Source organism: Diplotaxodon limnothrissa, linkage group LG6, assembly GCF_057381915.1.
Source record: "Diplotaxodon limnothrissa isolate DT_005_m linkage group LG6, D_limnothrissa_male_GT1.1, whole genome shotgun sequence".
Lineage (NCBI taxonomy): Eukaryota > Metazoa > Chordata > Actinopteri > Cichliformes > Cichlidae > Diplotaxodon > Diplotaxodon limnothrissa.
This window is the reverse complement of record NC_140601.1, coordinates 40,925,708-40,952,802: the sequence shown is the minus strand read 5'-3', so window position 1 is coordinate 40,952,802 and position 27,095 is coordinate 40,925,708. Positions and strand designations below refer to the sequence as shown.

The 27,095-nt window shown below is 42.1% G+C and overlaps 1 protein-coding gene across 1 annotated transcript; it reads left to right on the top strand.

Moving 5' to 3' along the window:
* Positions 1 to 463: 463 nt before the first annotated feature.
* On the top strand, positions 464 to 26,677 carry krt222 (keratin 222). The gene is made up of 10 exons (XM_085356468.1): positions 464 to 507; positions 730 to 933; positions 6,912 to 6,994; positions 11,325 to 11,478; positions 12,624 to 12,923; positions 16,554 to 16,679; positions 18,362 to 18,582; positions 21,341 to 21,561; positions 22,516 to 22,618; positions 26,384 to 26,677. Exons 2-10 carry the CDS (start codon positions 730 to 732, stop codon positions 26,595 to 26,597), a joined length of 1,626 nt encoding a protein of 541 aa, XP_085212594.1. The 5' UTR covers positions 464 to 507; the 3' UTR covers positions 26,598 to 26,677.
* The last annotated feature ends 418 nt before the right edge of the window (positions 26,678 to 27,095 follow it).

Below are 27,095 nucleotides of genomic sequence, written 5' to 3'. Positions count from 1 at the left end.
GTTCAGGGACACGGGCTTCACATTCATTACAGTGAATGTAACTTCTCATTACAGGACCATTCACACAAACACACACACACACTCAGGTCCTGTCACTGTGTCTCCCTGAACATTCCCTCCGCAGCTTGTGTTGCTGCCTGTTTGAAAGCAGATCAGTAATCCTGGATCAGAGAGTACAAAGGGACCCCAGAGCGTTGGTGATGCAAGCACTGTGTCCAGTGTCCAGCGGGTAACCACATGCTGCCTGGGAGGGGCCGAGGTGGGACAGGGAGGAACGTCCCTGCCGTGACTGACCCTGAAGACAAGCGAACGCTGATACCGGCAGGCCAGCCTGTCTGCTCTGTCTCGGGGGCCTGCTGCCGATGACCTGGGACACAGTGGGAAGTGCTCTCCAGCTCGCTGTGGAGGAATGCAGCTAAGCTGTGAGGAGTGGTGGACTGTGTGACCGGGCAAACAGAGTGACTTACATATACTGTGCTTCATTCAGGGAAGGCCACGTTGCTGCAGGTGAGTATCACTAGGTAAACATTTACCTTGTAAACGCCTTTGGCAGCGTGTGGGTTTCACACTGCAGAGAAAGTTGTAAGCTCTTGTGAACACGCGCCTGTCAGTCACGTACTGCCTGAAAGGTTTGGCCATCACAGGCACCACCAGCTGCGTCATTTGACTGTATGAAAATTTCACAGGCTCAGCAACTGCGTGTGACTGTAAACATTCGCTCTCTCTCAGATGTCCATGGACTCGCTGCAGGACTCCAGTCACACAATGTGGGGCCTGAATGCTCGCTTGAAGAGCTTCTTGGAGCAGGTGAACCGGCTGCAGGAAGAAAACCAGCGGCTGGAGGCTCAGATAGCCAGCTGGGGGGTCAGGAACACCGCGCGTTCCCAGGACTGGTCCAAACAGGAACAGACCGTCAAGGAGCTCCGTGCCCAGGTCAGATGGTATAAAGAGTTATGTAAATTTCACAGCTGTTTGACATAATTGTGGTGCTGCAGTATTATTTCTACTCAGGCTTTATAATAATCAGCTCAAGGCCATCTTGCAGCCACAGGAGAGGAGTGGGTGTGTATAATCAAACAATGAGTGCAGTAAAAACACAGCCTATTGTCCAGTGTAGTGTCGATGACAGCTGGATGCAGCATCCTGTGAACAGCCTCGAACACATGTTTAGTTAAAGGATAGGATAGGTGGTTAATGGCACCCTGTTTTTAAGACCATCACACAGTTTGTAAAATGAACTGCCTTTTATTTCTGAAGTTCCTGTTAGGACTGCATACAAGGACCGCAAATTTAATCTGTTGTTGATCATTTTTAATTAAATATGTGAAAGCTAGATGTAACTTTGCTACGCTGCATGAATGTGGCAACAGTTCATTCACGGCTGATAAAATAATTTGACAACTACAAGTTAATTTATCACAAATATCAGGCCACAGGAATCAGATGAGTTACTAAAGGCTAAAGTGAAAAGCTAGTCGACTAGACAATGCTGCTCGTCGATTAATCGTGTCATGGCATATGACATGAAGTCACTGGAGAACAGGCATGTCCAAAGAAGGAAGGCTGCTGCTGTTGCACTGCTATATTCAAAGTTAGCTGTCACTGTGTGTGTGCACTCATTTCACTGACACATAAAACATGATTTGGTTATTATAGGATGTAGTTAACAGTTTCAAATAACTCATAAACACACAGCAAGATTTTTACTTTTTATTTCATCTGCCAAACTCAGTCCAATGTTATAATATACCGGTAGTTATAATATAATATAGTCAATTCGCTTCCAGGAGCAACTCGAGACAGCATTTTGGGGTTAGTAGCTCACAAGTCAAGGTTAGCTAGTGTTGCTTAATGCTATTGACGTTTGCATGGAACAAAAACTTGAACAAGCGTAACGCTAACTTCAAAATAGAGAAAGTTGTGCATAAGGGCTGCAGCCGACATGTTTTTGGGGGGCGGGGGTTCGATCTCCTCTCAGTTTCAGTGCTCCTCAGCAAGCAGCTGAGCTGATGATATGATTACAAAACCAATCATCAACCTGAGGCCTAGGGTGTCCTGGTACCCTGTGCACTTATGGGCACCCTTATGTGCGAGCATGGTGTTCCTCCCAGTCACATAACTCCAGGTCACAATGTCATTGCCCTCGTGAGCACAGGGGTCCCTGAGTAGGGCAGATGGGGCATCTTCCAGGACTCCACTCAGGGACCCTACTGGGTACATTGAGATGCTGTTCAGCTTATAATCACTGCAAATTACAGGCACTGAACCGAGGGGATAAAAATATACCCACCCCTGCCTGCCACCTCTCAGTGTCAGTCCAACCGCTCCAACTAACTGGTTCCAAGTTGTGCACTGAGATGAGTCTAACTATACTTAGCCATACCCAGTATCCCTCTGCCTCTAGAACTACCTCACACTCCTTCCCCACCAGACAGGTGACGTTCCACCTACCCAAAGCCAGTTTCAGTCCTCAACAAGAGCCCAATCCACATTGACTGGACTCCTATGGCCCCTCCTAAATGTGATTTTGCTTTATTATGTAATAAAACAAATCATTGCAATTGTCCAATACTAAAAGCCAAATACTAAAGACTTGTATGTCATGTAGATATAAAGCTTCTGGTTTATTAGTTTTGAAACTGTTACGAAATCAGTTCTTTTTTATTCCTCGAGGCATCCAGAGACGGCACCGGACTCAGTAGTCATTTTCACAAAACCTTTATTCATCTTCATTCATCTTCAGTTAAGCAAGAGAAGGGGAGGCGCGCAAGGCCGGTGTCCCTCTGCAAATCTTCCACTCCTTTGTTTGTTACAGTCAGCTTTATAGAAGTGACCCCATCATAAAACCCCCACGGTGTGCTGCAAACTCTGTGTTTGTGTGTGTATGCACGTGCACGTGAGTGAGTGTGTGTGCGCGTACCCGTGTGTAAGTGTGAGTGCACGTGAGTGAGTGTGCATATAGGTGTGGGTGCGTCATAACAGTCAAAGCACTGTGTGTGTGTCTCTGTGTACGTGACTTCCTGCCGGTCATAAAAGTAATCTCCTCACCCAAGCTACACTAAATTCCTCTACACAACATACAAAACAGAGTTAACATATTACAAACACTGAGACCCCGACTCTGCATCCACTGGGCCATTGGCCTCTTGTTGTCTTACATTTACAGATAAGCATGTGGAGAGTCTCCTGCAAACCTGCTTCTAAGTTATAACAATTATGAGTTTTTATTAAAGGTACAAGCATCAGCATCAGCAACCCCCAACTGTAGCTTCCTGTCTCCTTTTATGACAGGCTGACCCCCAGTCTCCATAAATTCCTTTCCCTCTACACAATTACACACACTCTCAAGCCTACAGCTAAACCAAACTAAAACACACAAACAAATGCTTCCCTCTTCCTCTGATCTATTGCTGGACCCTCTCATCTAAGCCAATTTAACACATTATATTCTAATAATTATTTTCTTGTACTCACATAATACATAACATTTTTTTAGCTAATAATCATTTCAGGTAGGTAAAATGCTTTTAGACTTAGTTTATTATTATTATTATTATTATTATTATTATTATTATTATTATTATTATTTAAAAACTAAAAGGCATGGAATTTTGACATGTAGGACAGGGTGAACAAGTGGGTCTTCAAGGTCAGAGAGGTATGAAGGTGCATTTGAAGCCTTGTAGGTGAGCAGCAGGACCTTAAAATCTGCTTGAACCTGTCAAGGTAGCCAATGAAGAGATCTCAGTACAGGGGTAATGTGCTCAGATTTCCCAGTTTTAGTTAAAATGCGAGCAGCTGCATTTTGAACCATCTGTAAACCTCTAAAACTTTTCTTTGGTAGCCCAGAAAGGAGAGCATTACAATAATAAATACGCGAAGACACAAATGCATGGACAAGAACCTCTGCAGTGTCGCTTGACAAAACTTGTCTGATTATGTTTCTTAAATGATAAAAGGTGGACTTTGTTGTCTCTGTTACATGAGACCTGAAAGAGAGCACCATGTCGAACCACACGCCCAAGTTTTTTACCTTTAACATTAGTTATCATTGTAACAGCCTTGGTATCAACGAGACTAATCGAAGATGTTTTGCGTACTGTGAGAGGGCTCGCCACAGATATAGAAAGATATGTCTTGTGCCCGTATCATTACGCTGCCACAGAGACCCACGATTGATGGCTGCCACAGAAAGAATGCGGAAGCGCTGAGTCGACGACTAACAGCAGTGATCTCCCATGACTCAACTGATGGTTTTGAGCTGCTCCCTGGATTTACTGTCACTTTCTTTACACCGTGCATAAGTAGGTGTCACTGACAGACACTAATTAGTTGTTCACATCTTCCCATGACTACCACAGACAAACTCAGCCAACTTCATTGTCTGAGGATCCAGGGAGTGCTTCCATATAAATGTTAGGGATTAGTTCTCTATTTATCTTCTTAAGAAGTGCTCAATTTAGTTACATCACAGGAGACGGGGCAGACATTACTCCATGATGTTGTCAGTCTCCTGACTCACATCCTCACTTTTGGGATTGTAATGTTCTATCCATATAATGAGTGAAGCTTGTAATGGTGCTTATGGTAAAAAAAAAAAAATGGTGGAATAGTCGATGTTATCTTTGGCTTTCTTTCAGCAAGGGTGTGTCTTCTTTCAAAAGTTTTGTACTCATAAGAAAACAAAGGAGAATGAGGGCGTGTTAAGATTTTTATTTGTGTTTGATATAATACAAGGATCCAATGTTTTATACTTTACTTTGCTGTATTAAAATAATATTAGAAATTATAAAAAATTGTGGGATTTGATATAAATCCCTGCAGAAGGTGTATGCTAAATGAACTCTCCCATGAACAGTATGTAAACAGGATGTGCAAACTGGACCACTGATTGGCTTTCTGAGTGCAGAAGTGACATGAGGAGCAATAACACTCAAAGGATCGATTTTAGCTTTACCTGTAAATTAAATATATCAAGTTTATATTCAACAAGCTATATTTTGAGGTATTAGTGTAATTTATATTTAAAAAGTACAAAGAGGAAGGGCGTGAGCTGAATCGAGTCAATCGCATCACCTTTGATGTACAAATGCTTTGTTTTCTTCTGAATAGGCCTAATTCATAACAGTATCTCTTCAGAGTCTGTGTGCGTCTGATAATATGGGGATTTTGGCATGCAAAGTAGGATGGATTACAAGCATGAGGCGTCTATAGCATGGGTTGGGCATTTTTATAGCTCCTTTTTAATCTCACTGACCACTCAAAGTGCTTTAGATTACAAGCCACATTTACATTTTCACACAAAGTCATATTGCACTTTATTTTATGCATTTAGATTCTTTATGTACGACCAATTTAGAATCACCTCTTAACCTAACATGCATGTTTTTGGACTGTTTAGCAAGCCTGAGTACTTGTAAGCCCACACAGGGTTTAGGAGAATACCGGACCATCAGGCAGGCCGGATTATAAGGCGCATTAAGCGAAACAAAACAGTCAGATGAGTCAAATTTTACTCAACTCATTCTTCTTGCTTCCTCCACTTCCATACGGAGCCCCACAAGGGACATGGGAGAAAAAAAAATTAAGATGAACTTTTGCGAGATCTCGCAAAGGTAACTCGGTAACTCGGGATCTCGCAAAAGTTGAATTCCAGACATCACATATTTGCAAAAGTGCTCTGACATTTTCGGAGATATCTGTCTTTTGTGAGATCCCGAGTTAGTTTTGCGAGATCTCGCAAAAGTTCATCGTAATTTTTTTCTCTCCCATGTCCCTTGCAGGGCTCCGTACTTCCATACCATTGATTCATTAATGTTGAATTCTCTCGCAGCTGCTCTATTCCCATGTTGCTGCAGTATATTAATGACTAACCTCTTATTGTGGATGGATTATCTCAGTTGTTCTCCTGCCTGAAGTTTGGTCCGTTTACAGCATTCTGCCATGCAACTGCATTTGTTCGTAACCAACGGGAACCCTCACGTTAACTTTTACAGAGTGGAAAAAAGGTTAGCGTTCGTCCTCCAGTTTGTTATGCTAACATAGCTGTGTAGCTAGCGATCACGTAGCGCATCATTACATACCAGCTAGCCCAACTTCAGCAACCCTAAAAAAGTCACTGCTGTTTAGTTTTTTGTCTTCATTTATGTTGAAAATGATAGAAGAGCTGTAGGTGGAAACTAGCGAGCTAACTTCCTGCTAACTTCTGACTCCGTTAAATTTAATAAATTCTGTTTTCATGGATGCCTGGATGTTAAACTTAATTGTTACATCCAGTAAAGCAGTAACGCTGATCATTTTATTAAAGATGAAAGAATTTAGACAGTTTTTAACTCCCAGTGATTCCGCAGTGTTCGTTTGACCTTGGGACAGAAGTAGAAGGAGTTTAGGACCCAGATTACTCCGCGAGGCTCCTGACTACAGTAGCCGTGAGGCTCAGAAAATCTATCAAGCAGTGCGGCTTCATAGCTCACAAAAGTCCTACTAAAACATTGTTGACAGATTTTGAGCGCCGTGTACCACATAAAAGGTCAGTAAGCACAACCAGAATTCATACATCAGGCGCACCGGATTATAATACGCACTGTCGATTTTTGAGAAAATTAGGATTTTAAGTGCGCCTTATAATGTGGAAAATAACCAGACTCCACACAAAAGAGTCCAGAGATCACGAGATTCAAACCCAGAACCTTCTTCCTAAAAGTCAGCGGTGCTAACCACTGCCGCGACTTGCTCTCCCACTTTTTCCAAGTTTTGTGACTTTCATCTCATGATTTGTTTCTTAGAGAGCTGTAGCTTTGATCATGCCACCAGAACATGGAAACTGTATGTATAGAATCACCGGTTAGATTTTGCCTTGACCTCCAAATCTAATCACATCTTATTTGTTTTTTTGTTTTTTGCTTTGTCAGGTCAGTAAACTACTGATGGAGAATGCTCAGCTGGCTTTAGAGTCTGACAGCATGAAGTCCAGAGCGGCTGCCATCCAGGCCAGGTCAGCTGTATTTGGCTTTAATTTTCCTGGAAGCTCCAGTGCTCCTCTTCCTCAATCAATACAATTTTCTGATTATTAATTAGCATTAGGTATGATTTCATATTGCATAAACCTATTGCATGTATTGTATGTCCAAAGTAATCGGCCACAGTGGGCAAAAGACATGGTTTTGTTTGTGTACCATTGGTAGTTTTTACCAGATGACAGGCGCTAATATGGGATAATCATCACCAGCCAATAAAGATGTTTCAGTGTTTGAGGCAAAGCTGTTGAGTTCAGAATAAAAGACTTCCTGTTTTCATCCTGCTGCAATGCTTTTCCAGCTCCCCTTTTATCGCACTCAGGCCAGTTCCCGCTCCTGTGAGCCAACCTGCCTGACTTTGTGCCGCGTCGGCGCTTTCACTTATGTATTGATGCAGAGTGACACAGACACCCCCCCCCCCCCCCCCCCCACACACACACACACACACACAACACCACCACCATCAGCACCACCTCTACCTCCCTCACACACCTCCCGCCTGCTGTTGAATGTTAACCCCTAAAGGACAGTGGATGAAATACCTGTCTCTTCCTTTTATACCTCCACCTGACGAGTTTCCTGACCATCTGTCTGTTTATGATGCACTAGGATGACTCCAAGGTCTTTTTATGTCCTTTTCTCTTTTAGTTATCATTTCTGCAGCGCAATGACTCACAGTCATGGGGTGAAATAAAAACTTCCAGCTGATACCAGAGACTCCAGCCCCTGGTTAGACACTCACTAGCTATTCTTAGAATTGCTGTTTGCATTAGTCAATACTTGACCTTCGAGTGACTGGGTGGGGTTAGCCATATGTTTGTATGTGCTCTGATATTTTTAATAATGAAAATGTTTCCTACAGAGAATTTTTCTCCTGCTCTTTGTAGTTTATTCCAGGAACTGGATCTTTGATGTGGCTAGGGTAATGGAAAGTTTTGTGGTCTGATTTTATTTGTAATTATCCACTTTTAACCACTACATTGTGATGTTGTGCAGTGAACCATTGCTATAAGACTTAGAGCAAGATTCAGAGATATCCTCAAGTATGTGGTTTGATAACAGAGCAGACAGGCAAACTTAATGCTTTGAAGGATGTTTAAAGCTCACATACTGTCTCTGTGATAGTGAACTCTGAAGAACTCTGAATTATGGCATAAAGATCTCATATTCATAAAGATTAACATGAAATCATAAAGATTTCATATTAAAACCCCTTTTTGAATAATTTTTAGAATATCTGTCCAAGGCAAAGAAAACAGTATAAGACTTTGGATTCAGGAGAGAGACACTATCTCTACTTTTAAGATGAGGCTTAAAACTGGTTGCAGCAGATGACCCACCCCTCCCCTCCCTTAGCGTAGTTCTGCTGGAGGTTTCTTAAAAGGGAGTTTTTCCTCCCCACTGCTGCCAAAACGCTTGCTCATAGGGGGTCACATGAATTTTGGGGTTTTCTCTGTTTTCTTTGTATTATTGCAGGGTCTTTACCTTGAAATATAAAACACCTTGAGGCAACTGTTGTTGTGATTTAGCGCTATATAAATAAAAGTAAATTGATTTGAGTTGAAAGCTGTAGATAGGATGTGACTCAGTCTTTAAAGCTTGAAGGAAGCAACTACAGTTTGTCATGGCATTGAGTCTGTGACCCAGTGTTTTGTGTTTGATTAAGTTATATTCCTTGATTATTTGTTATTCATGGCTGGGTTTGTGTTTATACTATATTTGTTGTTCTATCTCCTAGTTTCGCTCACTGTGTCTTCCCTGTGTTCCACAGTGCATCATGTCAGTCATGTCTCAGTGTCTAGTCCGTGTCTCTGAGTCTGCGTCTCTGCGAATGTCTCATGCTTCCTGTTTTACTTTGATAGTCCTTGTCTTATGTTAGTGTATTCTGCTTTGCTTCCTTTGTCTTATTATGTCTGATTTGTCCCAGCTGTGTTCCCACCTGTTCACCATCCTCTCATTGTCCTGCCTGTGTATTTAAGCCCTGTGTCTTCCTCTCTGTGCATTACCTGTTGCATTTCTCTGTGCTCCAGGCTCCATGTCTCAGGTTGTTATGTTTTATGTCCTGAGTTTCTAGTCCCAGGCTTTTGTTCCTTTGTATCACTTTAGTTTCACCCAGTTTAGGTTTTGTTTCAGTTTAGTTGCTGCCATGTTCAGCTTTTGTTTGTGTTTCGTTTTCCCCACTGTAATTAAAGCTCACTCGCAATACGTCATTTGTCAGTGCCTGCACTTGGGTCCTTTCTCAGTTCAGTTCAATTCAATTTTATTTACACAGCACCAAATCACAACAACAGTCGCCTCAAGGCGCTTGATATTGTAAGGTAGCCCCTACAATAATACATACAGAGAAAAATCCAACAATCATATGACCCCCTATGAGCAAGCACTTTGACGACAGTGGGAAGGAAAAACTCACTTTTAACAGGAAGAAACCTCCAACAGAACCAGGCTCAGGGAGGGGCCACAGGGCCCTTCTGTGGAACTAGCTCCCTGTTGATTTTCATCTTTTGTCCAGTTTTCTTTCCGTCGAACCAAATGAATTGTGGCAGAGGATTTAACAGGTTTCTTTCTTTTAAAGGGGAGTTTTTCCTTCCCACTGTCGCCAAGTATGTCACCACGGGAGGTCGTCTGATTGTTTGGGTTTTCTCTTTATTATCATCGGGTCCTTACGTTACAAACGCACCTTGTGGCGATAGATTTGATTTCACGCTATAAAATTAAAGTTGAATTAAATTGAATTGAATTTACTTTTGTCTTTAAGTGTGAGGTGGGAGCAGTTAACTGGTTCCTGCCTGAGGATCTCGGGCCATGCACTGGTTGGCACAAGGTTCCAGTGTATTCTGGAACAAGGCCACAAAGAGCTTTAAGAGTAAGAAGCAAAATCTTGGAAACAATTGTAAAACTAATGAACAGCCAGTGTAGAGTCAGTAAAATCTGTGCAATATTTTTAGACACTTTCATTAGTTCCTGAAAAAAGTCTTACTGCTGCATTTTGAGTGATTTGAAGTCTATTGATCGATTTTTGATTAATAGCTTGTAAAAGAGCTTTACAATAATCTGTCCAAGAGGAAAAGCTGAGTGCTAAAACTCAGTGTGGATTATACCGACCCTCAGGTGGTAGTACCAGGGATCGGGTGACCTTATTTACATGTTTCTCAAAAATGCTTGTCGTGTTGTCATCGTCGCCCTCTTCTTCCTCTTCCTGCCTGGTCTCTTTAGGGATCATCTGTCTCTGTCTCAGCCTGTCACATCAACCTTCTCTGCGATCTTCCTCCATGTTGTCTGGACCAATGATGAGAATTTCTGGGGTGTTTTCTTAGTTTACTTTCAAATTGCCCTACTCAGTCATTTCAGTTGCTAAATTAGCTCGGTCTCGAGCCGGAGCGATAAATAAAACATGACTTTGAACATACCTCCGCTGCAAAATTGCCAGACTACTGGCAGATTCAAACCCAGATCCTTCCTCTTGTGAGGGAGCATTGTTTATCACTGCGCCACTTTGGACCCTGGCATGTCACAAACAGTGCATATGAGCATTTCACTCACAAATCCAGGATTAATCAAGATGTTTTTCACCAGATTTACAAGTTGAAATAAAAATGACACATTTTTAACCCGTTTACACTTCTCTGAAGCAGTTAACTGGAAAAGCAAAGGTTGAATCTTACAACACAGATTTCAATACAAAGGTCAAACATTTGATGCACAGTAGCGATCAAACCTCAATTTAAATGCTTGCCACAGTGTGAGCTGTGATCCTGTGGTGAGTCCTGAAGGTACTCCAGGTAGGCTGCAAGCAGTGATTTATAATAAAACACAAAAAGCTTTTGACTTTTTGTCATCTATAAAGTACCTTTCAAATGTTTTAAATTAGAAGATTATCTAAAAATCACAACTAATCAAACAAAAACCTGGAATTTAACTTGAATCATTATTCATTAATTTTAATTCATGTGGTGTCTTTCATCTTATTCTGGTGTGTTTATCAGCTTATTCCATTTTATTAAACATTGGCTGCACATGATCTGCTAAACTTCCAGTTTGAACTGAACCAGATTAAAGCAGATGCTACCCTGGACTGGTTTTGCACCAGTTAGATGTTAGCTGGTCCTCTAATCAATCATAAATTGCTCAGCAGGCATATTTAGTTAAGGTTGAAATTAGGATGAATTCATATTTTTGTAATGGCCTCAAAAATGCAAGTTTTCCCCCAGAAAACAATGTGAATGGATGCTGGGTGGTTGGTGTGTTCATGCATTTTACTGTTTAAATAATAAAACTAGGTCGATATGTGTCAATATCCCCTCGCAGGTGCGAGACCGAAGAGAGGAACACCAGGCGTCTGGAGGAAGAGGTGGCTCTGCTCAGGGAGACCAAGAGGACGGCAGATCACAGCAGCATGATACTGCATGCAGAGGTTCACCGCTCCATGACAGAGCTGCAGGAGATGCACCGGGAATTTGAGGTCATTAAATGTTCTTCTGTCTTGCCTTCTCATTCATTTGTCTTTTTAACTTTGCTCTCTTTTCTGTCCTCCCGTGCTTTTCCATCTGCATGCACAGTAGTAACTGTGTTCCAAAGTAGAAACTAGCTCACCCCTATAACTTCAGCGAGAACATTCAGGGTCCCTGGAGGCTGCAAAACTCAGTAATTCTGAGACAGAGTAGAGGAAGAAGAAGCGAAGAGGCAGGAAATTACAGTACCTGCATGTTTGGAGGAATGAGTTGACATTTTCTCGTTGGTGCTGGATTCAAACTGTCATCTTGTAGTGGCTGGAAAAGAGAGCAGAAACCAGCCCCTACAAGTCTATAACCAGTTTTCACACGTTTCCACTGCAAAAACATTGTGGTGCCAAAAAGCTGCCATCGGCATGTAACAAACTTAAGGCCTTTGAAGCCTTTATTGTCAGTGGCTGTGGAAAAGAGGTACATGATGAGGCACATTTTCAAGGGACTGTCTATTAACTGCATCTGCTGTCTCGATCTCTCACATTAAAAACAGGATGAAAAACAATTTCCACACAGTCTTTGTTTGTCCCTTCACTCTGACCTCCACAGATGTGCTCCTCTCGTGAACGCTACATGACCCTTAAGTGGTTATGATATATAAAATGCGTGTAATAGTCCTATTTAGATCTCTAATTATAGGAATACTTGTTATAATAACACGTAAATTATAAGTGATCTGTTCCAACCTCGACATAATAGTCCTGTAATGACTGGGTGTGCATGAGCACTTTTTTTCCTTGTGTGAGAAACAGCTCACAGTGACCTCGTCCGTCCCTCCTCCATCTTTTCTTTCCTCCCTCCTTATCTTCATTTTCTCATTCCTGCTGACTAATACTCCCCTCCCTCACTTTCAGGATCCTTTCGTGCACACACATATGCATAAATGTGGTATTGATCCCTGCTTACTCTTCCTCTCCTTGTCTCTCCACATGTGTTCCCACTTTTTTCTCCTTTGCATTTTACTCACCTTTTTCATTCAGAATTTATTTTAATCCAACTCTCATCTCTCTTTTTGTCTCGCCTGTATTTTTTACCATCCTTCACCCTCCCCTCTCTCTCTGCTCCCTTTCTCTCTCCCTCCCCCTGGTTGGTTGTTTTGCAGGCAGCCCGGGCTCTGCAGCTGCAGCGGGCCAGCTCCTGTGATGCTCTGTTAGCGACGGCCACGGCAGCAGCAGCAGCAGCAGCAGGAGGAAGGGAGGAGGAGGATGGCACAGGGATGGAGCTCACCCAGCTCCTCGACCGAATCAGAGCGCAGTGCGAACAGAGCAGACTCCCCAGCCCGGGGGAGAGACACCTCGGCCTGGGCGCCATCTCAAATCCAGCCCCCGGCTTGGTCGGGCCTCCTCATGCTGGAGCTGGAGCAGCAGCAGCATCCAGAACACACAGAGGAGCCCTCAGCGAGGTACGCATCCACTCTTACACAATCTTCACTTGTCTTTTCTGAGGACAATGGTCCTGATCTGTGCCGGTCCGACACACCCTCAGGACCAACTCCAGGCTGTCCCACAGGCAGGGTGATGCATGTGCCCCGCTGGTATTTGTTGACTGGGATAAAAAGCTTGAAACCTCTCCTTCCTTGCTATATGGCCTGTTTGTGTGCAGATTGTGTGTTTGTCTCCTTTCTCTCTTCATCTAAACACAGTAGTGGTGGTCTGTGTGAATGATCCCTCACCTTCATTAAATATTTACAACCCAAAATACAACCTAAGCATCCTCATCCTGTGTCTAGTAATAGCAGCTTTGTTTTGTTTTGACGTTTCCACTCTTATTTTAGCTCAGCTGGCCTCTTTTCTGGGAAAAACACAGTCCAGAAGCTGTTTATTATTCCACAGCACCATGACTTTGGTCTGACAGCAACAATAAAGTGCCTTCACCAAGGGCTGAGAGCGACCACGGCACTAAATCAGGGCAGGTTTTATTAAATTCTGCTGTTTACATCAGACCCACTAACAGCAGCACAATGCAGCAGTCAAGAGCTGACAACACGGCAATAAAAAAATCATTCAAAGATTCAAAGACTGCGTTTGGCTTGTTTCAGAGGAGTTCTTCTTTTCCTCTAATCTGTAGGAATTAAGGCAAGGGACGTTTGCGTAGCTAAAATGAATTGTTTTGTGGGGGTCGTGAGCAGTTAATATACTTTAACTGATTTATCAATACATGGACAACTGCTTCTTGTTGTCCTGTTATGTGTGGATGTGGACTCCAGAAGTCAGACTAACACACGGGCAGGTGGAAAACTCAAAGAATACCTTTAATGAGTACGTGTAGACAGTTCAAGGAAAACAAAGTCCAAAAGGTAACTAAATCCAGAAGGAGGAAAAAACAAACCAACCAGGAAACAGGACAGGAAGGAATAACAAATGCACCGACAAAGGACTGACTGGGCTTGTACACACACTGAGGGATATTGGGAATTGGACACAGCTGTAGGAAGCACAACAAATGGGGAAGATGAGACGAGGGGAAGTAAAGTGAATGCAAGGCACAAGGACAGATGACTTATCAAAATAAAAAAGGAGGTGAAATAAAACTGAATGGGGAAACAGACACAAATGAACACAATACGGGGGAATTACACAAAAGTGTGAAACTAAACTCTAAACTACCAAAAACTGAGAATGGAACTAAACTGAAAAATATATAAAGAACAGTAACCAAAGATTATAACCAGGAACTAAGGAACAAAGGAAGACTAAGAATTGCCAGAAGACATTCAGATAAAACATCTGGACTTCTTTAAGTTGCTTGAAGATGTTTCACCTCTCATCCGAGAAGCTTCTTCAGTTCTAAGGTCAAATGGTGGGGAGTCCCAGATTTGACCTGGTGGGGAGTCCCACCATTTGACCTTAGAACTGAAGAAGCTTCTCGGATGAGAGGTGAAACATCTTCAAGCAACTTAAAGAAGTCCAGACGCTTTTCTTTGCAAGCTCCTTTGACTACGATGACCTGGATGACTGAGAACCTTCACAGACATTCAGATAAAACAAAAATACAAAATCTATAAACTTAAGACACTCGGTCCGTTACCCAGGACCACAACTCCCTGTACAGCATTAGGAGCCTCTGTTTGTATTTTACCTGCTAATTAAACTAAGCAAGCAAAAATATTAGAAATTAGGATAGATTATTTGCCAAATATGTATTTGGCAAATAATCTATCCTAATTTCTGCAGCTCTGCCGAATAATTATCTGTTTTAGATCTTAAGTGCACACACCAGAGTTTACGCTCTGTGTCTACATTGTGAACTGCCTGGTTCTGGAGATTTTAGCTGAGTAGACATCAGCATTTGCTTCTGCACACTGGACAATCACTTTATGGTGTTCAAAGTGCCAAAAATGACATAAAAAGCGCAGCAGTAATAGGTTATTTCAGAGACAGTAATCTGGTTGCTGAAACAAAGTATAAAGAGCTCCACAAGACAGAAAGATAATATAATAATATGTAGGTTTAATTTTAGGAGGAGCTGTCTGGATACCGTGTAAGATTATACAGAGCAGCCTCGTTGTCCCCGGGAACATTTACAATGTTTACCTTATGAAACGTCAAAGTCTGAGTGCAAAATAGACTAAAGAATCCAAACCTCCATCCATGCATGACTTCTGTCATCACGTTCAATGACAGTAAAGCTCTTTAAGCTTAAAGGCGCCAATTGGAGTTGTCTCTGAACAAACAAAAGTTTATATTTAGATTTTCTTAAAAGCCTGGATTGGAATCGCAGCAGATGCAATTCAAGCTTTGTATAACTGTAATAATGTCAAGATGATGTCATATTCTGCAGTTTTCTTGCTACTGGAAATGAAGATGAAAAGACTTTCCATAGTGCTGTATAAGTGAGGAGAATGTGGTGCACTGATGTTTCACGGTATGCAAGCGTGAGTCTGACCAGGCAACGAACAGCATTATGCACAAATTAAAAACATAACAGGATGAAAAGAAAAGCAAAAACAGGAATAAGAACAAAAAACTGTAGAATTTTAAAAAATGTACCGCATACGAAAGCAGATCAAATGCAAATATTTACCCAAACACATGTCAACAGTATATAAAGCACACACATGAATGAGCTGTTCCAGAACAATAATGTTAACCCAGTGATATAATACACATAATAATTTAACTCCAAGAACAGATTTCAGCGTCAACATGCTCCACATATAACGGCCCCATTAATAACTCACTGATATGTTCTTATGTAATATAACACAACACCAACACAACCTCTTCTGTAAGAGTTTTTGTTTGGATTTTACTTCTAGTGCTTATCTTCTGTTGGATATAGATTATATATGTGTATGATGTAGGTGTCATATATAGCTCGTTTCAAGTGTATGCTCAACTTTCAAATAAAAATCTATGTATATGCAAGCATATGTAAGGAGTCCCTTTTAAATCCACTGTCAGGTCAGGTCTTGTTTGCCGGTGTTATCATCAATGAGCTGCTGATTTCAGCTAATATTGCCCTAAATGAATGTCTCCTTGATTAAAGATCTTTTTTTAAATTTGTTGCAACTGATAAATGGAGTCAGTGAAGTAACAAATTATACAGGAAGTATCTTGCGTAACTTTGTTTTATCTGTCAAAATATTGTCATAAGTGCTGAGACAGCTTCGTTTTAACGGGGCGAGGACGAAGGGTGTGAAACGCCTCACAGCTGTACAGTGTGTGGACAGCTGTGTGTACACGCTGTCTGTTTACCTTGCACTGAAACACACATCACCAAAGGCACCACCTGTGACTGCTTCGCCTCTGTGTTGTCTGACGGTGCCAGTGGGAAAAAGTACTTACTCATGAGGTGTGTGTGTGTGTGTGTGTGTGTCATTGTGTGAACAGGCCTCTGTTTCGTTTACATAGTACAGATATTAAACCCAACAATTGCATCTCATCAGCTACTTTACATTAACACAAATATGAAACCACTTGAGTGTGTTCTATAAGGGAAAACTAGGTAGTTGTGTGAGTGTTTGGCGAAGAGGGTGGTGGTGCTGGGATTCACACCTCTTTAAACATCTGGCTCCCCTCTCGTTGTGCAGGAGGAGGCAGCGTGGGCGCAGGTGAGCCTCGGCGGCGCCGCCCTGAGGGAGGCACGGGCCGAGCTAGCCGAGGCCAGGAAGCAGTGGCACTCGCTGCAAGTGGAGATTGAGACCCTACATGCTTTGGTAAGAAAAAACAAATATCTAAAGTTATCATTCACACTGTTAACACTGCTTCAACACCACACGGCAGACTGCCTGTGAAAAGACGACAATAACAAGAAAAAATACTTTTTGCGTAATGTTTCAATTTAGCAACTAAAGGGAGTTTTAATACATCTGTGCCAAGATATACATAAGGTTTCTATCTTTCAATCACAGATACTTTATTATTATTTCTTCATTTTCAGAGCTGCTTTCATAAACATTGTGTAACTGATTCCATAACTGCAATTCATGGAAAATCTAAGGAATGAAAACTGGAATAAAAAGAAGAAAGTTATGAATATAAAAAAAACTCATTCAGTTTAATTTCAGTTCAGTTTATTTAATTCCCAACTGCTGCTTTAATACAATTTTACATTATGGATGTGAATGAACCCACGGAATTAGAAAAAACCCTCTAAAGATCAGACAAACCCCTGTGAACTGTGGGTTGGCAATGGTGGGAAGGAAGAACTCATTTTTAACAGGAAGAAACCTTCAATAGAACGAGGCTGTCATGGTTGGCTGTGTGGCAGGCAGGCAAGCAGGAGTGGTGGACCCAAAATGCAGAACTCAGACACGGAAGTGAGACTTAAAGCGCAGCTTTATTGCTTGGAGAAACCTCGTACAAACTAAACTCACTAAAAGAAAATAAAGGTCGTAATAGTGGAACTGAGGACTGAAACACTAGAAAAGAAACACTAAACACGGAAGCAGAACACACAGCTAGTTGAAGGTACGATACTAACACAGAGAAACACAGGGCTTAAATACACAGACGGCAGTAATCAAGGGATGAGAGACAGGAGGGGAACACACCTGGGAGAAATCACAGCTGACGAGACAGGGAAACGTAAACTCAGCACACTCACATAAGACACAGACCTTCACAATAAAACAGGAAACTCAGACACAGGGAACCAGACAAGACGCTGAACTGAACAGACAGATTCACAAACAGACACCATAGACAGACAGAGATACAGACTCAGACTCAGAGGCAGACCGAATATAACACGTAGAACTCAAACAATAATAATCATCATAATAATAAACTAGAAAATGATAATAATAAACTTAAAGCGCTGGGTCACTGACCCAGGACCATGACAGAGGCTTAGGGAGGAAGAGCAGTCTGCTATGAACAGTTTGAAGGTGAGGAGACAAAGAGAGGAGCATAGAAAGACAAGAACAGCATAAAACAAGCATTAAACTGCTAGTCACCTGATCCAGTCCTAACTAAGTTTTTAGCCTTGTCAATTTGATACACTAGTTAACAAAGTGACCTTTCGTATGCCCACAGAGCAGCGTAACATTTCCTCTTCTATGTACAATGCTTTCTAGAAGCACCTAATTATTAAGACTGGGAAAAGAGTCATGACTTTAATTTTGCTGGTTGATGATAAATTAAAAAGCTGCACAGAATCCCCCTTAAATTTAAAAACGCTGAGTTTACCGTCGTCTAACCGCTCCATCTGGAGAGCTCTGAGCGCTAAAGCGTTTCGATTCATTGTTGACACTAAAGTTTTAAAAGTCTTGATATATTTAGGTGAATTTGTAAAATTGTTTTATTTAATATCGTTTTGTATTCACTGCATTCCTTTTTAAGAAAACAAAGACCATCAAGTCATGATCCAAACAGGTCTTTATTCTCTGGCGTCTAGGAGAAAGGCCTGGAAACGTCCCTCCAGCACACCCAGAGGCTCTACTCCAGCCAGCTGCAGGATCTTTCCCAGGTGATCGCTGGGCTGGAGAGCGAGCTCGAGCAGGTGAGGAGCGGGTTGGCCACCCAGCGTCAGCGCCACAATCAGCTTCTCAACACTAAGATGAGGCTGGAGAGAGAGATTGCTACTTACCGCCGTCTGCTGGAGCGCGAGGAGGGAAGGTGAGCGCGAGACAAAGGGCGAGGAATCTTAAAAGAAGACAGGAGGGTTGTTTGAGCTGGAATTTTGTGGTTTTAGAGTTCTTCCTTGTCTTTACAGTTTAATGAAATGTCTTCCTTGAGAAAAAGAAAAAGATCACGCATCAAGCAGCAGAGTCTGACAAACTTGGCACGCGCTTTAGTGCCGTGAGCAAGTTAGAAGCGTCATTGTCAGAAGTAATGCACAAAGTAAACAAAATTACTTCTTGTTTCTTTTCTTTAACTTGAGCTGTCAAGCTTTTATGAGTTGACACTTTCAAATCTTAACCTTTATCTTTTGGATTATGTTGAATTTACCTGAATACAAATTCAAAATCCACAATAATTGCAAGTTGAGACGTACTCAGGCCCTGCTGTCCGCCCATACAACATAGTGGCACATAAACATTTCTGTTAAACTGAAATGAAGATGACAAACTCTCCGATTCATAGCCTGAAAATCCAGCTGTCTTTAATTACATGAGCTGACAGAATCCAGACAGTAGAGGCGTCTTTGTCTGGCTTTTTCTGCAAGCGCCAAGTTGTTTTATAGGGGAATATTCAGCTCACCTGACGGGGCCTTTAATTATCTCCTTCCATTTGGACGCTAGACTCTTCTGAGATGCTTCAACACATTTGCTGCATCAACCGCACTGCTGACGTTTTATAGCTAGGAGACATCACTTTGACTTTATGCCACATAGGTTACGGGCAGAGTGGAGTGCTGCCTTTGATTTGTCTCATCTCTTTAGATTAATGACGATGATGCAAGGACGGGCAGGACGCATATGAAATTTCTATTGTTTAGTCATATTTGAGAAGGGCGGCATTGAGTGGGATAAAACACAATAAAACAAGAAAAAATGAGAGAGCAGAGCATCTGCACGCATTAAAAACAAGTCTCACTGAAGCTTCAGCACATAAAACCGCTGAGGTTTGTGAAATGGGTATTTACCGAATAAAAAGCACAAAAGATGATTCTGAAAGGTCGCGCCACAATGCTTTTAGATCATCTGCTCAGTCCAGAGAATACATCACCATTGTCTTTTGCACCACACTGTGTTAATATCGCAGATGAATTGTTAAATAACAACAACAGAAGTCATGCTCGTGTGTCAGTGAGGTTGTAGGACACATTGCACTGTGCTGCATCATTTGGCTCCAACTGCTCTCACAACCTGAGCACACACTTTGGATGGTCTGTCCAACTCACTGTTAGCATGCTAACATCTGCCAACATTCACAAGTATGCAAAACACAAAGCAAACTTTTAAAATGATAGCGCAACGTTACCAACAGTAATGTCAGAAAAAGGTAGTTCTGCTGATAATAGTTCCCAAATTTCTAGAAACTGTGGCTCAGTTTCTCCAAACTCTGAATACAGACTGCTTTGTCAAAACTCCACACATCAAAGGCCTCAAAACAACGCTCTCTCTATTCAAACTGAATCCTCCCCCCAAAATAATACACACTGCTGTTCTATGCTTATGTCTTATAGAACATCAAAGAAACGCTCGTGTGGTAAAAACATCAAACCGTGTTTTAATGGCTATATATTTTTTAAACGACTTATTATAATTTCCAGTTCTTTTGATTCTCATATTCATCATCCGCCTTCCAAGTGTGACGTTACGTTCTTCATTTGTGCTCGTTTCACCCACTGAATTGTTCTTCCAGCGGAGTTTAAACAGGCGCAACATGAGCGAGGCTAATTGGCAACCAGGATGTTACATTTTGATGTCCGGTGTTCCTGCAGGTGAGCGAAGTGTGCAGAACGATGACATCTGAGTGAGACCGGGAAATGGGGTTTGAGTGATGTTACTGTTACACTTCATGAGCTTCGTGTTTTCCAAATTGTGTGCATAGTTGAAAATGAACCTCCAATTTGTAAGATTGGGGAAACCTGCAGTCGGCTGAGACTGAAGAAGTCACTTGGATGATGACGAAACGTTTCTCCCACTGAAAACTCTACGTCCAGATGAACAGAATCAAATTTTTTGGAACATCTAAAAGCAATTTTTAGTACGGATTAACATCTGAGGATTTCCTTTTTGACAGCCCTAAGAGAGGTGCTGGTTTGAGGCCTGGTTTTATGTTTGCCACGTGCTTGCTCTTAGAGGATTGTTTGGTGGGGTTTCTTTACAGTATAAAGCACCTTGTTGTGAATAAAATTCCATTCAGTTGTTTTTTATTAAACCTGTTCATGTGTTTCCAGTTGGCCAAACTTGTTTAAATTGATACCTTTTTTTTGTTGCCTTTTCTGTGTTTATCCCTCCCACAGTCTTCAGCTAATCTGCTTTTCGTTTCACATTAGCATAAAGGATGGGAATTTCCTGGGAATTAAAATGACATGATGAAAGCAGATGACTAAGAAGCAGTTGGGGTGGTATGGAAGTATCAAACGACTTGAAAATTAGTAGTAACTTCAGGAAGTTATAATGGCTTTAATTGGAGACAGACCTCCTGCCTGCATAAACATGTATTAGCAGTCGTGGCTTCTACATTACTGTGGATATGAACGCAGAGCGGAGAGCTAACGACCAGCAGTCTGGTTACAACCATAGGTGCTGTATCCTTCATTCTACAGAGAAGCGAAAGTAAAGAACTGTGAACTCATGATATGACAACTTGGTGTCAAACATGGAAACAATCAGACTTCAAGGGATATAGTGCCGCCACAGATCCCTCCCGCCGTCCGAGTCGTACATATATTACACATCTTTACGTCTTCATGTGCCTGCAGATACATGGGTCGTACTGCACAGCCGATGGTTCTGCGGCCATGGAGGTCTTCAGTCGTGGAGCCAAAGGAGAATGGACTTGAAAATGGTTTCAGTGACCTCGCCGTTACTCCAGACGAACCCAAGTCAGAGCCCCTCCCTGACATACCTTCACTCCTCCCAACAGAAAATGGGCTGAAGAAAAGCATACTGTACAGACAGCGAAGCCTGGTGATACTCACAGGTAAGACACACATTTACCTCGCTGTGCGGAGCAAACCAGTCCCTCTTTGATTTAAGGTGTCTCTCATACAGTGTGTCATAATTAAATGAGCCAATGTGACACATTAGGCCTTGTGCTGGCCCATGTGTGAGCCACCTCTGGCAAACCAGATCTGGGCCACCAAAGGGCCATCATTCTTTGCGGTATGTGCAAAGAATGTGTAAGCATATTGTGTGGGCCAGATCCGGGCCATACCAACTTTGCTATGTGGGAATAAGTGTTTTGTCTGCAAAATTGATGAAGCTAACAGAACTCGATAGCGTTACAATTTAGCTCTCCAACCCATTTCTTTTTAATTATGGTGACTTCTGGCTCCAGAAACCAACACAGTAGCTTAAATGCTAACACCAAAACCGGCAGGTAACGTCACAGTGGCTATGTCCATCTTTTATATACAGTGTATGGGCCTCATCAGAAAAATCAGCTGTGCAGCACTGAGTGGGACATCTCACATCATACTGACAGAAAGATAGCCACCATGTAGCCGCCATTCCTCCATTTTTCTTTTTATTGAGCCAAAACCCTTAAAGGGACTTAAACACAGGACACCAGGCAGGCAGACGGGGAATACTACAAGAGATGTCAATGGACTCTAATGTACAGGGAAAAAATAACAAAAAGCTCTGCAAATATACTGCGGGACATTTTGATTACTGTATAAATATAGAACAGGCAAATATAGAGTGTAACATGAGCCCGGTGTTATGTTCAGCTTCAAAGGAGAGGTTCAGGTAATTTCCATGGGAACAAATGATATGTAAATGTCTTTGGGTCGCATCGGTAATCTTATTTGTTGGCCAAAAAGCTGACGTCTCATCATTTCGGTGCATTCCTCTTTATTGATGGAAAAGTAGTGACACGCCTACTTGTTGCAGTCATTTCTTATTATGGTTTATCTTTAACGACTTCTCGCAGAGCCAGAACTAGATAAGGACTTGCCAATCTCCACTGTGAAGACTCAGGAGATCCTTCAAGGCAATGTGGTGCAAGAAAGCGCGGAGGGTCACGGCACCATTGAGTAAGTATTGATCGCTGTGCTCCCACTTGGCCTGCAGTCAGTGCTTCTGCTTGAGTGTGAAACCTAGGCATTTTCTAATAGTAACCGCTAATTACATCACACAGATAAATCCCTATTGCAAAAACATCTTACTCATGTAATCTCCTGAAGCTTTAACACATTTCAATTAGAGTCTTTATATTAGTTCACAAGCATGCAGTCATCATACTCCACTCCCCGGCGACGTCTAGGCGAACAGAAGAATTACCTTCACACATCGAACGAGTTAGGAGAAACAAAAACATTTAGCTCACAAGTTCCCATGAGTAATTCCTCACTGGGTTGCATGGGAATTCTCCTCCTTTAATGGCCTGTGTTTGATGTGGAGGTACTCGCCCGGTATGCATGCTTCAGGGCGTGACACCTGTCATTGTTGGACGAGACATGGGTGGAAATCTTTGTTCGTGCTTCAGGTATTACCAGACCGAGACACAGCCACGCATACACACTTGCATAATGTCCTCAGAGAGCCGCAGATGCAAAGAGACGCAGTTGCTCTGCCAGCCCAGCAACTATCGGTCATGTCCTCACACTTTCTCCTGAGTGCGCTGTTGTTTGCTTCAAAGATCCTGTTATTTTCTACATTTTGCAGGTGACCGCGCTTGCCCACATCAAAGATGGACGACCCGTGTTTATTATTTTGTTGTGCTATTGCTGGGAGGGCCTCTTGCATAGTTTGACCTTGTTATTTTTTAATTAGACTAAACCTCGCCCTTCTTCCCTCTCTAAAGATAACAAGTAAGAATGCACCCTGCTGACTTATGTGTGCATATTTGATTGGCAAATAAGATTAGGCTGATGTCAGCAGCTGACTGTTGTGTCACATTCCAGTTTCATGCTGGTTAAATGTTCGAAACATTGTGTGATGAAGAGCTGAAAGACATTCCCACAAAAAATGGAAAAATGAACAAGAACTAAATAAAACTGTCTGTTTAAACTAATCAACTTTGTCAGGAGCAAAGGAAGTGATCGCAGTGATGTGGCAACAGCAGAGAAAGTCAATGACATTCAGTGACTGAAAGTGATGAAGGGTAAGATAACTACTGGCGACAGCTACCAACATCAGGAAAAGTGACTGATTGATATATGACGGGCTGTTGATACATTAGCGTAACCTAGGTGACCAGAGCCTGAAATATCCACTAGTGTGCGGCTCTTAACTTCAAAGCAGTGCACAGAGCTACTCCCTGAGTGAGGCGTCTGTCTGCAGTTACTGAGCAAACTGGTGTTTCGTCTGTAACTGCAGACTTCAAATTACTAGTATACTAGGAGATAATTGCCAAGACATTTTTAGATTAACAATCCATCAATCAATCACAGTGAACGATCTACAGACAACTATCACCTGATGTCTTTCACCCTGCTTATACACTGCCTTTTAGTGCATGGCTAATTTGTTTGACCTTACATAGAAGCTCATTTCTAGTCCAGGCAGACACTTGTTCCCAGCAGAAAAGCTCTGACAAACCTGCTCCATACTGCCTGATAAGACCAGACAGCCAAGGACACAATTAGGGAGTAGCTGGTCAAACAGTGAAGCAAGGGGCTGCTAGGAAAAAAGAAAAGGTGTAGATCAAACACAAAGCTGCAAGCAGAGTAAATATTACATTTCAATCAGGAGTGATTATTTCCATCTGATGTGGGAAAAGCAGCAGCGAGATCCCAGCGAATAAAAGAGTCTGCATCAGTCACAACAGACGAGAGATGGATGCAGATGCAAAAGCAACCGTGGGCAGGCTGAAGCAATTAAAAACATATGATCGGCATGGGATATCTGGGATCTAGGTGTAGTGAATTATTATTATTTTTTTATATGTGCTGGTTTCTTTTGTTTGGTTTTTGTTTTGTTTATCAAGACGAGCCCTCATCACTAAATTTGTTTTTCACTTTATCCAGAACATCTACAGATTTTAAAAGAGATCAGGCTTTCTCCTGGCAACCCATCCAAACAAGTCATACTTGTTTTGTCTATTTCTAATTGAACTCTCATGAACCTTAACATTCAAGTTGCTAACTGAGGCCTGTGGGGTCTAAACTGGAGCTTTTGTGTTTTTTGCAGTTTCTCTGAGCACTGCACGTCCGACCTCGGTGTGGATTCGCTGCGGCGTCCACTCCTGGGAAAACGGACAACGTTAATGTTTTCCACTTGTGAAAGTAGAGCAAAGGATTTCACATTGTTTGGAAATGGTGTGATAACTTTTCCCAGAATGATGGGCACCAACGATTGCTTGTCTGAGATCATTGTGGGCTTTCTTTGTCATTATGTTAACACACACATCATTGCTCCAGACCATCAAACTGTCAAAGCCTCTGCTTTTACGGCATCACTCACAACTGTGTTTGTAGAGGTGCTGATGATTAAATCAAGTGGATTTGATTAGCAGTAATGGGTTGTTACTTGGAAGCAGTCCTGTGAAAACTTGTCTTGATGCATGCTCAATCATCCAGGTGAGGAGGTCCCAAAAAAAATCTGTTTATCTGGATGTAGCGTTTTCAGTGGGAGGAACGCTGGTTTGTCTGGGGAGTCAAGGAACACATTTACATGGAAATCGAGGAGGAGGCCTAAGGGTACATCTTTCACCATCTTACAATGCTGTGAATGGTGAATGGTGCATATGACCATTGATCAGTGGTCATGGCAATTTACATATTAATGATCATGAAACTGACCTCACAGTGTTGCTGGTTTCAGTCATTATGCAGATGTTCTGTTTATAAGGAAACCTGCAGTCAGCAGAGACTGAAAAGTCACTTGGATGTGTGATGAAACAACATGTCCAGAACAGAATCAACTGTTATTATTTTAAACCAATGTCAAATAATTTCCCTTTACTTTTGCATTAATATGCATTCTGAATTGTTTGAGTCTACCCCCGAACGTAAAACCCATATTTTAATAAGCTAAAACGACAGAAACGCTTAAACCATCAAAACTAAATAAAACTGACATGTTAAAATATTAAAGATGAAACTGAAACTATCGAACCCACTTTGGAAACCATCTGACACAAAAACAAACCAAAACAAACACACATAAATGTGCAACCTCTGTGTTTCAGTTTTCTACCACTCTGTTAGTTGACCCCGTTTCAGCTGTGACACACTTTAAAGTGCAGTAGTGGGCTGAGGCAAGGTCTCTCTCTCTCTCCCTCCCTCCCAGACAGTTGAATCATTATGAATGTGCAGACAAATTAAAGGAAGCCCCAAATAACCCTTAGCATGAGAGGATCCAGAGGCTCTGTTGTGCAGTTTCAGAGCAGTTTGCTGACACGGCTTGGGTCTACTTGTCTCTTTAAAAATGAAGGGTCACTGTAAATCAATGGAAAGCTGATTGACTGTCTCCCAGAATATCAAAAGCCTTCAAAAATAGTTTGATGAGGATACAAAATGATGTGTTATATCATGATTAAAATACAGAGTGAGGGCGTATCTTCTTTATGTTTCACATCATGTCTTATCAAAGGCCACATCTAGGGCAATTCAAGCTCAGCACATTTTAGCATCAGCGCTCTCCGTCGCTGCCCCCTGCAGGCTCTATCTGTCTCAGCAAGGATGAGAATGAATGAATGACACTTAGATGAAAAGACAGATTTTCAAATTCAAAGAGAAGATGAGTCATTGCACAAACAAAAGAAACGCAAAGAGCCCGATAACGTTTTTCACAGAATCTGTTTACAGTTTGCATATTCACCGTTTATTACCAACATCTCCAACGTCTCTCACCAGGACAGAGAAGATTGATAAGGTGATAAAGCAGTGGGAGGGCTCCTTCTTCAGGGGGAATCCCAAGCTGAGGAAGAAGTCCGTGTCGCTGCGCTTCGACCTGCACATGGCCGCGGCGGACGAGGGGTGCGCCCAAACTAAACAGGACAGCCTCCCCGACGTGGAGGTGCGTCTCATCATGAAGAGATCCCGCAGCATCCCGACCATCACGCAGTAACTCGGTCACCGTTGGGCCCGAGCTGACACTGGTTTGCGGTAACAGAAATAACATTTGTGCCACGACGGTGGGCACGTTACCACCCGTCACCATCGTGCTTAATCTGAATTTTAGCTGATGAGCTCCCATCAGATCTCATCTTTGACAGGACGATCATTAACCATCAGGCTTTTGTGGTGACCATTTTTATAGTGTCAGAAAGACTTACAGTCATTACTTCACAGAGGATAAGTATTTAATATGTAAAACATATTTCTGCGTCATCATTTTAGATGAAGAAAAGCTGTCTTTGAACACTTTGTTTCAGTTAGGTTTCACTGGATTAAAGACATCATAACAATGACTCTGCTTAACTACAGCATTTAACCCTGATTAGCACCTGGTACAGGAAGCTGAGAGCACAGGTAGACTTGGATGGATGGAGACACAGCACTAAGAGCTGCTGTGAACTACCTAAGAGTGGATTTTCATGTTTTGGTAGATTTTCTGTGAGGGGCT

What these genes read in the sequence shown, in the direction of transcription:
- krt222 (XM_085356468.1), top strand. Translation starts at nt 730, where the DNA reads ATGTCCATGGACTCGCTGCAGGACTCCAGTCACACAATGTGGGGCCTG. An exon ending in AAGCCTGGTGATACTCACAG is followed by an intron (nt 21,562 to 22,515) that starts GTAAGACACACA and finishes GACTTCTCGCAG; the next exon opens with AGCCAGAACTAGATAAGGAC. An exon ending in GAGGGTCACGGCACCATTGA is followed by an intron (nt 22,619 to 26,383) that starts GTAAGTATTGAT and finishes GTCTCTCACCAG; the next exon opens with GACAGAGAAGATTGATAAGG.